General features: G+C 35.1%; 5 protein-coding genes across 10 annotated transcripts; 2 read left to right on the top strand and 3 right to left on the bottom strand.

The window, feature by feature from the left end:
• Positions 1-429: 429 nt before the first annotated feature.
• Positions 430-1,898, top strand: LOC149737647 (uncharacterized). Its single transcript, XM_089873564.1, has one exon. The coding sequence runs from the start codon at positions 582-584 to the stop codon at positions 1,551-1,553; it is 972 nt and encodes a 323-aa protein (XP_089729690.1). The 5' UTR covers positions 430-581; the 3' UTR covers positions 1,554-1,898.
• Positions 1,899-2,352: 454 nt separating this feature from the next.
• On the bottom strand, positions 2,353-3,493 carry LOC149737646 (trafficking protein particle complex subunit 4-like). The gene has a single exon (XM_089873573.1). It carries the CDS (start codon positions 3,368-3,370, stop codon positions 2,720-2,722), a length of 651 nt encoding a protein of 216 aa, XP_089729699.1. The 5' UTR covers positions 3,371-3,493; the 3' UTR covers positions 2,353-2,719.
• Positions 3,494-3,626: 133 nt separating this feature from the next.
• On the top strand, positions 3,627-9,258 carry LOC149737644 (uncharacterized). Its single transcript, XM_089873586.1, has 2 exons — positions 3,627-3,877; positions 4,105-9,258. Exon 2 carries the CDS (start codon positions 4,126-4,128, stop codon positions 4,558-4,560), a length of 435 nt encoding a protein of 144 aa, XP_089729712.1. The 5' UTR covers positions 3,627-3,877; positions 4,105-4,125; the 3' UTR covers positions 4,561-9,258.
• LOC149737645 (uncharacterized) lies at positions 6,446-7,416 on the bottom strand. 2 transcript variants are annotated; one of them, XM_089873576.1, is made up of 5 exons: positions 7,281-7,416; positions 7,089-7,212; positions 6,774-6,888; positions 6,649-6,710; positions 6,446-6,586 (listed from the first exon to the last, which is right to left on the bottom strand). In XM_089873576.1, exons 1-5 carry the CDS (start codon positions 7,412-7,414, stop codon positions 6,497-6,499), a joined length of 525 nt encoding a protein of 174 aa, XP_089729702.1. In that variant the 5' UTR covers positions 7,415-7,416; the 3' UTR covers positions 6,446-6,496. The 2 variants fall into 2 exon arrangements, with proteins under 2 accessions (XP_089729702.1, XP_089729701.1); XM_089873575.1 differs by having other exon boundaries at positions 6,649-6,888.
• LOC149737643 (uncharacterized) lies at positions 8,842-11,400 on the bottom strand. Of its 5 annotated transcripts, none has more exons than XM_089873579.1 (4): positions 10,942-11,398; positions 10,658-10,704; positions 9,162-9,257; positions 8,842-9,024 (listed from the first exon to the last, which is right to left on the bottom strand). In XM_089873579.1, the coding sequence occupies exons 1-3, from the start codon at positions 11,279-11,281 to the stop codon at positions 9,228-9,230; spliced, it is 417 nt and encodes a 138-aa protein (XP_089729705.1). In that variant the 5' UTR covers positions 11,282-11,398; the 3' UTR covers positions 8,842-9,024; positions 9,162-9,227. The 5 variants fall into 5 exon arrangements, with proteins under 5 accessions (XP_089729705.1, XP_089729708.1, XP_089729707.1 ...); XM_089873582.1 differs by having other exon boundaries at positions 10,963-11,398; XM_089873581.1 differs by lacking the exon at positions 10,658-10,704 and having other exon boundaries at positions 10,942-11,396.
• Between the last annotated feature and the right edge of the window lie 372 nt (positions 11,401-11,772).

Raw genomic sequence — 11,772 nt, 5'->3', positions numbered from 1 at the left:
TTATATATAAATAGGTATGCCAAGTTTGTATTAAAATTTTGTCTGTATAACTGTAATAACTTCGCAACATCCTGTCATTCGTGCGAAATACTAGTCGTGGTTGACTCACCGATATAATATAAACTGTGGGTTGACTCCATTTTCCACCCCGCGGATAGCTAAACGGCGAAACAGTTAGCGCCCTCTATATAGAAGGCGCCATTATCGCAAAGCGAGATTTCATTTTTTTACTTTTGTAACAAAGTTGTCTGTTGTAATATTTAGATTTATTTAGATCAGTGTGGTAGCAGTAACTGGAACAGCTGGCCACAAAAACTACTAAACAATTAATAAAACCTTAAAGAAGAGCCTATAGGGCTTGCTTTTAAATTGTAGGTTACCTGGCTGCATTTATGTTTGATCTATTGTATTTTGAAAGTAATTTCGCAGTCTCTGCGTTTATTTGCACCATTTTTTGTTATTGTATTAGACCAGTACTTGAAAGTTAGACACCTTATTGCTTATACTATTGTTATTTAGTAAAAACGAATTCTATTGCAGTGGTTATACTTAAAGGGTTAAGGTTTACCTGTTATACATTAATGTCTCCCAAAAAAACGAAAAAATCCAACAAACCGGTTGCAAACAAAAAGTGGAGTCCTGTAACTGAAGTTAAACAAGAAATCGTTGAAGCACTTCCTTTTCCTGCTGAAGAGAACAAAGACGAAGAAAATACTAACAAGTTAAGAAAAACACGCTCGCACACCCGCAAGGAAAATGGATTACCGAAATTGATTTGCTCCATTTGTAATAAAACTTTCCAGTCACAGAAAAGACTGGCAAACCATATGAAACTACATGATGAAGATGACCAATTCAGTTGCGAAATTAGTTTCACAGATTTGTGTGTGATGGAATTAACAGAACCGGAAACTGCAGAAACAAACGAAGGAGAGGGAATGAAAGCTGAAGTAGAAGTTACTGTAGATGACACTGTGCCAATATTTAAACCTGAAAAGATCAAAATGTTTAGAACAATTGATTATCGTGGACGTCCAAAGGGCAAAGAAATGAAAACTTGCCCAACTTGTGGTAAAACATTTGAATCAACGGCCAAAACAAAGCAACATATGCGACGAGTGCATGCAGAAGTTAAGAATTTTCAATGCAAAGATTGTGACAAAAAATTTTGTACAAGAAGCAATTTATGTTCACACATGCTCGTACATTCAGGGGAAAGAGCTTACCAATGCGCTTCTTGCAATCATGCATTTAAAACGCGTCTAGCATTAAAGCGCCATTTTCTAACTCACACTGGCGAGAGGCCGTACAAATGTCCATATTGTGATAAAACATTTCGACTGTCTTCTACACTAATTCGACACAGAGATGCTCATGTTAAAGAAAAGAAATACAGCTGCGATATTTGTGGAAAGAATTTTCATCAGAAAGTGAATTTAAAACAACATCTTCTCATACACACTGGAGAGAAACCTTTCAGTTGCAAATTTTGCAGCAAATCTTTTACACAAGGATCCAATTTGAAATCTCATGTTTATAAAATGCATAGCTAAGAATTTTCTTATGGTCAAAATCCCATAACTGGTTTCATTCTGTTGTCTGTGTAATTTCAAAAACTACTAATCATATTTAAGTTAACAAATTTTCAGGCATCATGTTGTTTTTGTTGATACTTTTTTTTCATACAATTAGTATGTAACATTAAATTAAAAATATGTTGTCAATTTATCATCTCTAAAATAATTCCCTTACCTGGTATACATTGTTGTAAAGTTATTAGATGGCATTTATGTTACTATGTATTGTTACATGCATGGTTTGAGTTATCTTCAGTGAATTGTAATGACGTGTAAAATGTTCGGTTATTATGTAGTTAGACATATACTTCTACACCATGACTTGGTTGTCTCAATACATTCTCCATTCAAAAAAATGAATATGATGGATCAGAAAGGTCATTCATAACAATCTGGGAAGTTGAACTGTTAAGGTTGAAGAGTTGAATAGAAACTAATGCAAAGCAGGCTAGTAGGCAGTAGGAAATGTGTTAACTTGGTGTGTAACCTTTTACAGGATTCAGTAAACAATATAGTTTTTCATATTCTGCAAGTAAAATACAGAGTGTTCAGAAAGTTACTGATCAAATATTTTTTATAATTACTGATTGTGGGGTTTGGAAAAATAAATAAAAAGGGACCAAGTCAGTATTGATGATAACGGAGGTCACTTTCAACATCATTTGTAATTGTCGTTCATATTTATCTCCTGAATTCTACACTGAAACTGGTCAAATTAAGCAAAAAAGTTTCTACTTTTGTTGCATATACAGGCAAATGCAGTGATAAGCTGAGCTAACATGAACCTAATGATTTTATTAAGATTTTAACTCCCTGGAAAGTTACCAAAAATTAGCGAATAGTTATCATGTTTAGTTCAATAACTTGAATTTTTAGCATTTGCTTGAGAGTTGCAGGCAAAGTTACATTGCATATTCTCAAGTTAAACATTAATCAGGAAATAATATTAAAACAAATGATAAATGATAAAAAATCAATAACTTTAACTATGGATTCTCCATGTGTTGTAAAAAAGTTCAAATGATGCCTATTAAGCAATTTCCATGTTGTACCTGTATAAATATTAGTGGTACATGCTTAAAATATGTTTGGTTAAGTGAAAAGTATAAATTTATTGCACAGCTGTATCGGTACAAATAAGTTTAAATAGCAGATCCAACTTTTTCTGTTTGTTCAATTGCTGCAACTACCTGGGAATCAAAAAGCTCGGTTCGAATTGGCATTTCAAGTGAATAAAATGGGTTTTTAAGAGCATAGTCTGAATAGATGGTGTATAATCTTGCCAGTAAACTGTCAACTCCAACCTGCTTGGGGTCAGAAATTACAATAAACTTCACCCCAGTAACAGTTTGATGGCAGTGCAGTGTAAATGAGTCAGTTTCAAGCTTCTGGATGCCAGAGCTGCCACTTTCAGGCGATAACTGGACACTGATGGCGTACAATGAGTGGAACATACTTGCCATCATGATTTTTTGATTAGACGACAGTTTTGGTCGTCCGAAACGTATGTTTAAAGGGTAATTCTTCTCATTTTCTATGAACTCCATCACGTCTGAACCATCTTGAAGCTTTCTTCCATTTGCTGGTTTTCCATTTACTGATAAAATAACGTGGCCAACTTTTATGCCGTCTTGTTGCCCGAAAACGACAGTGACATAATCAGTTTGTAGCTCAAGTTTTAAATCCAACGGATAGCTGAAAGTCTTCTCTAATTCGATTGACGTTTTCTGGTGGTCATATTGGAAAACCAGGCCACCAGCTTTATTGACCACATACACGGAAAAGACAGTCATATTATTATTGGAAAATCGTCATTTTAAAATAAACACAAAAATCAAAAACATTAATAAACAGAGTTGTGCTATTTGCGTGGCAAGACACGGATTGACACCAGTGCCCCCAATGTTTGTGATACAAAGCCATCGAAAACATTTCTATGACTCTGATAAGATAATGATGTTTATTAATTTGACAGTCACAATAGTTTTTAATATTGATTATCTATTACTGTATGTGTAGTAGTACTTAAAATCAGAGTCTGTTTATATACGGACTCTGCTTAAAATGCATGCATTACACGGAGTTCTGGTCTTACACATTGATTTTGGTACAAGTTTTCTCAAATGTATCAACCCGCATTCTCGCCTTACGTGCCCCAGGTCCGAATGTGAAGTCGGCGCGTTTTCTCTTCACGACGCTCCTTTTGTAACGCGTGAGCATAGTACACTAACAGTTAGTATACTACGGTGTATGTTAGTGATTGATCCAGAAGGTTCTATTAGGTTGCGAAGCTAAAGCGGGTGAGTAAACGGCTGATTTCATATTTTATCATACTGTGATATATAGTTGGGTGGGAGAAGATGGCACACCTTTAGCACATAATATTCTGATCAAGTTTTAATCAATTCGAAACGGCCTATATGAGTCATGAGGAAACGGTTTTATAATTCTTTGAAGGTTCTTTTTTACTACCAAATACGACGAGAAAATAGAATAAATAGGTGTCCCATCCTCCCCCACTCAACAGGGGTCGAAAGCTAAAGTGGCCATGTCCCCTGGCCACCCTCTACCAACATGGACATGGCCAGCTACCAACATGGACATGGCCAGCTACCAACATGGACATGGCCAACTACCAACATGGACATGGCCAGCTACCAACATGGACATGGCCATCTACCAACTTGGACATGGCCAACTACCAACATGGACATGGCCAGCTACCAACACGGACATGGCCAACTACCAACATGGACATGGCCAGCTACCAACATGGACATGGCCAACTACCAACATGGACATGGCCAGCTACCAACATGGACATGGCCAGCTACCAACATGGACATGGCCATCTACCAACTTGGACATGGCCATCTACCAACATGGTAAGGCTGGCCATCCACCAAAATGGCACGGGGGCCCGACTACCAAACTGGCGAGGAACCAAATTGCAAACTTGGGACCAAATAGTTCTCAGAGATAGGCTATGCCAATCTTAGAGATATTAATATATAACACTATATATGGTATATAAGTATCTCTCTGATGTCAATATAGTGAAGTAGGCTATATGCAAATGTTAAGTGAGTAGTAAAAAGAACAATGAGGTATTTTTTATATCAGTGTAGTTAAAGACGGGAATAGTTATTTATTTATATTTATTTTGTTGTTTTTTTAGTTCATTGGATCAGTGTACAAACCGAAATCATACCAAAACAAGATAAACACTTTAAACCCCCAATGGTTTGTGGTGTGTTTTAAAGTTAGCATACATTTAAGAATTTGGGTTAAACACTTTACATGTTGTACCAGGACCCTCTGACAAGACTTTGATAGAATGTAGTATATTGTGATTTAGTCTTTTTTTTATAGAATGTAGTATAATGTGAGTTAGCCTTCAAGAATGCAGTATAATGTGAGTTAGTTTCAATTATGGGCGCCATGGAGGGGCAGGGTAGACAAGTCTACCTTAAAGTTTTCTGCACTGCAATAATCTGTAAACATTGGCATTATTTTGTTTTAAAAGAATGGGTGCAAGTGAAGAATCTTCCCCCAACCTTATTTGCTAACCACTAACTACTAACCCCTATAACCACTAACTCCCTATCCATCAACACCTAACCCCCTAACTTAGGGGTTAGTGGTTAGCAAATAAGGTGGTGGGAGATTCTTTACTAGCACCAAAGAATACATGTCTAAATATCCCTGCCTTTCTACTTTCTAAAAAGTTTGGCGGGAATGGTTTTTAATGTCATTTGTCAAAAATGTCAAAAAGCTGTTCTTTTAATTATAGGAACATTGTTTACAAAAAGTTGATTGGCAACTGATTTGTTTATTACAGTTTAAATAGGCTATAAGTTCTGAAGGATATATTTAAATTTTTAGATCTCATTTTATATTCTATTCGCTCCTAAGCATATTATGTTGCTATGATCAACTTAACTTACACGTTCTGGATATGTAACTACGCTGCAATAAAATAAAACAACACAATATTGTTTACATTTTTTTAAGTTCATTGTAAATAGCAGGCAGTGCAAAACAACACAATATTGTTTACATTTTTTTAAGTTCATTGTAAATAGCAGGCAGTGCATGAAATTTATCATTAAAATCATATTCAATAAAATATTGCGGAAAATCACAGATGTACTGTGACAACGTTCTGGAAATAATGGATTGTTTCTCATCATTTAAACTGCAAAAAAAATGTAGAATGTGAGCTAAACAAACCAGAATATCTACTGTGGTAAATTGGTCTATTTCATACTAATACTACAGAACGATTTACAAATTTGCCAATTGGGAAAAAGTTTTTATACCTCAATAGTGCACTTGTTTCAGGACTATGGTTGGCTGAATCGACTTGAAGTTTTGCAAACCAGGTATTAAAGTCTTTTTCGGTTCCACATTTAATGCCAGTTTGGCTTGTTTTCTCAAGAGCGTCTATGATTTTTCCCTTTTCTGAACTTAATTTTATTGCAATTTGAAATTTGTCTTCAAACTCTGAAAGAAAATATTCATAAAAATCTTATATTAATAATAACTATATTTGTCCCTTCGATTGCAGCAGTGAAGATTAAAAAATATTTAAAACAAAAAGACAAGATATAAGGGCAAAACAACAGTTGTTAAAACCTGCTTATAAGGTTAAAAACATATTTACATTTAATTGGAAGAACAAAAGCATGGTTGTTACACCTGGATAAATCTCTAAATAGCCGATTTTTTTAGTTATGGTTGAAACAGCTGTATATATACATTCGTTGTAAGATGTTTATGAATAGCATCAGTGTATAACTTGCATATATGCTTTCATTTGATTTTTATGTGCTCAAACGATTACCTTTATTTGATAAATGATTCAGCTGTTGACTTTTTATTTCATATTCTGTATGACAAATGCAAACAGGACATTTTCATTCTTCTATTTTGACATGTTCGAAAGATTTTTTCGGAACATTAATGCACTTCCGGTGATACCACCGGAAACATATGTCACATCCAATCTAAAATATAATTTATTAATATTTAAATATAATGAAATCTGAAGAAAAATATGTTAACTCACCCAAGGTGATTGAGTTACTTCCTGTGATCTACCACACACACTGCACAGGGTTTTCAGGTCATCTAATGAAACATACACCCCAAAATAAATTTTTATTAGATTTATAACAATATTAACTCTTTTACCTGAGTTTTGTAAAATTTTTACAGCAATACTGTATCTTAAATTTATTATTTTTTTGTTGTCGAAATGTATCCTCTTTCTTATTTTCTTCTTATTGCTTAACAAAGCTCCGGCAATCTGTACAATCAAAACAAAGGAAAGCAGTAAATAATAAATTTCAATAGCCAACATAGTCAACACTGGTAAAACAAACAAAAAAATACTCTGTAAGATGTCTGTAAAAAAACAAACAAACAAATTAAAAATTCATATTATATTCTACCAAAAGTTGTACTAAGCACAATTTAATAAACAAAAATATGGTTTAATTTATTTACCTTCAACACAAATATCCCACAGCTAGAAGAGTCTGTTTGTTTTGGATGGGTTAATTTGCCCTGTGTCCATTTTGTGCTTAAAAGCTGATCGTCAAATTTGTTGTTGCGAATTTTGAGGTAATTTCTGTTTAAGGCAACAGAAATTTTATAAATGCTAAGGTTAATCAGCAGTAACCATATCTATTTATTTACCTGAATTTTGCGATTACATCAGTGATGCAGTTTTGAAAGGGTTCCACTAAAAACATTGTTTTTGTTGGCAAATGAATGTACTGCAAGGAATATAAAATCACATTTACAAACTGATGTAATATTAACTGAAACATTATTGTTTTTATAAAAAAAAAATTGTTTTGGAATAGTTTACATGGAATAGTTTAAGTGTAATATCATGGAACGACAAAGCCGCTGCAGAACAAGTGTTGCTGTTTTTTAACTAAAAACGACTTGCGACATCAGAAACCGTTTTTTGCTAAACCTTGGATATTTTCTTTATAATTAGCATACACAACTAGCTTTATGAGACTAAATTAAACTGTGCAAAATATATCTAAGCTTCTTTATAACCCTCTGAAACTAGTTTTATCGTTCATGGTCTCAAACTGAAAAGTTTCATCGGCTTTATTATATATGATTTAGCAGTCATTTAAATTAGCACCTTGCAATTTTGCTTTTTTTACCTGTAAAAAAAGTTTTTTTTAATAAACAACAAATGAAAGTCCGTAAAAAAAATCCCACCCGACAAAGTGTCTTATATTCCCCTACCCTACAAAATCTCCTGTCATAACACTAAATTTTCTGCTGTGTTATGCCCCATATAATATTATAGTACAATGGGGAAAGATGGGACACTTAAGCACATATTGCCAAACATTTTCAAAATCAAAATAGATGACGTTTTTTTGGTAATACCACGAATTAGTACTATCATTACTTTATTAATTGACAACAATTTAATAAAACATAATAATACACACGAGGAGTTATTCAGCGAGCCGCACAACAAGTTAATTTTACACACAGGATAAGATGGGACAGTTTAAAATCATTAAATTGTTAAATTTAATTATTAAGTGCATTTATAAATAGGAATATACGTAAATAACACGAAATAATACTGCATGCTTTGAAAATTAAGTCTAACTCTAAACATTCCTTTTCTTGCCCTACTGCTATAGTTTTTAACACGTTACCTGTACAATATATTATTGCATATAACAATTGATATTGTTTGAATGACAATGGGTAATGTTCGAATTTCAATGGATAAATATTGTATCCTACAAATGTATATGAACTTGTAATAACAGAAAATTTATTATAGTGGAGTGGGGGAAATGGGACACCTTGAGCATATATTGTCCAAATATCTTAATGGTGTTTTAATTAATTAACAACGGTCTATGGGAATCGTAAGAATACGATTTTTATATTCTTTTAATGTTATTTGTTTCACTACTAAACAAAACAAGAGTGTCCCATCTTGCCCCACCCTGCTATATTCAAAATGATTATAAAATTTAGACTCTATAACGTTTATAATTGCAAATACCGTTTTGTTTTTTAACAGAAACAACAAATATTTTTAAAAGAAAAAATACAGCGGGTAAAGAGAAAACATTAGTATCAAATATATTTTTCAGCAGCTGTTTTGTTGTTTAAAACCTGCAAGCATTTATATTAATGTACTATTTTCCTTTAAAATTTAATAACAGACAGTTATTAATAGCACCAGTGTATGAGATGTGACTCATAGAGGCAACCAAACATTTTTATTATAACTTTGACTCGACGTTGATTGATTATTTTCACACTCAGTACGAAAAAGACAAACAGGACATTTCTATTGTTCTATTGTGACAACATGTTTGAAGGAGTTTTCACGAACATTGATGCACTTGCTGAAATACCATTAGAAATCTGCCTCAGATCCAATCTAAAATATAATTTATTAGATTTTAGAAAATATATATAATAAAACTGTGGTGTAAGATGGAATAGTGTAAGCACCAAAAACCCATGTTTTTTGGTTGTATTTTTAAAGGTAACAGCACTCCAAACATAGTCTTTTACCTGGTTTCGTAAAATGTTCACACTATAATACGGTGTTTCAATTTGGTGTAAAAGTTTCTTTCTTGTTTACTTCTTGGTGTTTAGCAAAACTTCTTTCTGTAAAAAGCAAGGCAAAAGTAGAAAATGGCAATAAACAAATTTCAATAACTAAACACTAACAAATAATAAGTTTACTGTATAACATACCAAATAAAAAAAATTTTTTTTTTAAACAAATGCGTTAATCCGGATTCCGGAGAAATTATAATATAGTTCTGCTTTCAGCATAGTTTCACTATGCTTGATTTTAAATTTGGTAAACAATCTGATCCATTTATTTGGCATGTTAAACTGGAAGCCATAAGAAACGACTAGTCATAATTCTAGGTGCCACGGCAGATCTTTAGTGCCACGGCTTCTAAATTTTAGCGCCGCTACTTTTAAATTCAAGGTGCCACGACAAATATTTAGCTGCGGCTTTAGTGCCACGGCTTCTAAATTTTAGCGCCACAATTTTAAATCCCAGGTGCCACGACAGATGTTTAGCCGCGGCTTTAGTGCCACGGCTTCTAAACTTTAGCGCCGCAATTTTTAAATCCCAGGTGCCAAGACAGATATTTAGCTGCGGCTTTAGTAAATCCCAGGTGCCAAGACAGATATTTAGCTGCGGCTTTAGTAAATCCAAGGTGCCACGACAGATATTTAGTACTGAGGCGTATCTTATATTTATTATAGCACCTTACGCGACCAAACCATATACAAAACTGCGGTTCACCTCCACAAACTTGTCACACCCAAAAAGAGAGAAGGAAACGTGGCGAGCACATGACAAACACGTCACACACAGGAGTACACACGCGCGTTACAACAACAATAATAATAATACGGCGCCTTCTTTGCCTCGAGCGAGCTCGAGTTGGCGTGCAGGAAATACACTACAGCACGTTACATGTGGAACCACAACACCAAACAGCGCTACAGTACCATGGTTTTTAAGCTTTGCGCTGTGGCCTCTAAATTCCAGGTGCCACGACAGATATTTAGCTGCCGCTTTAGTGCCACGGCTTCTAAATTTTAGCACCGCGGCATCTTGAAAAATGGAAGTCATAGCTTCCAAACATTCTTTGTGGCACCTGGAACTCAATAGCTGTCGCCTCTATGGCTTCTAAAACATTCACCGTGTCACCCGAAGTTTTGGCCTCTTTGAGCTATGGCTCTATATTCATTGTGGCAACTGGAATTTACACTGCAGCTTCTATATATACCGATTTAATGTTATAAGGCGCAGAGATAAAAAGTTTAATCCCTTTTCCTGAATTGCGACATTTGGTTTACATTGCACAAGGCTAGCATTTAACCTAAAAACAAACAGGTAATTTACATACATCACGCAAAATACCTGAAGGTAATAGTAACTAACCCTTGACTGCCAACCCCTTACTAAACTAAGTCCTATATAGCCATCACTAACTCCTAACCAAGAACTTTAAAAGTACCAGCTTCTAACACAGACTAACCTGTATCGTATCGGAGCATGCTTTACTTGTGTCCTTTTTGATATCCTCTAAACAAACAACACATTAACTAAACAAACAACCCATACCAAAATATAAAATAAACATAAGTAGGGCAAACGCGGTAAATACTATGCAGAGACTCTTAGCGATTAAATACTTTTGGGGAGGATCGATTTTTTTGTAACTAATATTTCATAGTTTCATAAGCAGTTCTGCATATTCGCCTCAGTTAACTACACAGGTATAGAAACATAATAAACTTTTCATAAATCTTGATTTTCTACCTTTACTTTGAATATTTTTACCGGGCCAGGGGTTGCTCTTTGGTTCCGCGATAGTTTGGTAGATGGCCATGTCCAGGTTGGTAAATGGCCATGTCCAGTTTGGTAGATGGCCATGTCCAAGTTGGTAGATGGCCATGTCCATGTTGGTAGCTGGCCATGTCCATGTTGGTAGTTGGCCATGTCCATGTTGGTAGCTGGCCATGTCCATGTTGGTAGTTGGCCATGTGCATGTTGGTAGCTGGCCATGTCCATGTTGGTAGCTGGCCATGTCCATGTTGGTAGTTGGCCATGTCCATGTTGGTAGCTGGCCATGTCCATGTTGGTAGTTGGCCATGTCCATGTTGGTAGCTGGCCATGTCCATGTTGGTAGCTGGCCATGTCCATGTTGGTAGAGGGTGGCCAGGGGACATGGACACTTTAGCTTCCGACCCCGTCTCCCCCCACTCTACTATATCTCTACGAACATTGATTGTGTCTGCATTTCGCTACGACAAATACGCTGCATAAAGGTGGCTGTACACAGTATCCGGCGTGCGAATTTGCTTACGAAGTCGTATGCAAACCCATTACCGAGTTCCGCATGCGGCAGGGAAATCCGTACAAAACAGACAAAACGGACGAATTCCGGATACTGTGTACACCCACCTTAAATAGGGTTTTATCATTGAAAGGCCTGAAGCAGTCTATAACTAAACTGTGAAATGAGCTTCAGGACCATAAGACAAGTATGTAGTAGGGCGGAGGAAGAAGGGTCACCTTTAGCACATATAATATTCAAAGGTCTTGATCGTGTTTTAAGAAATTATTTAAACAATTACATTTTTTTTTAAA

This window comes from Ciona robusta, chromosome 3 (assembly GCF_009617815.1).
Source record: "Ciona robusta chromosome 3, ASM961781v2".
Classification (NCBI taxonomy): Eukaryota; Metazoa; Chordata; class Ascidiacea; order Phlebobranchia; family Cionidae; genus Ciona; species Ciona robusta.
This window is presented reverse-complemented; position numbering and strand designations above follow the sequence as displayed.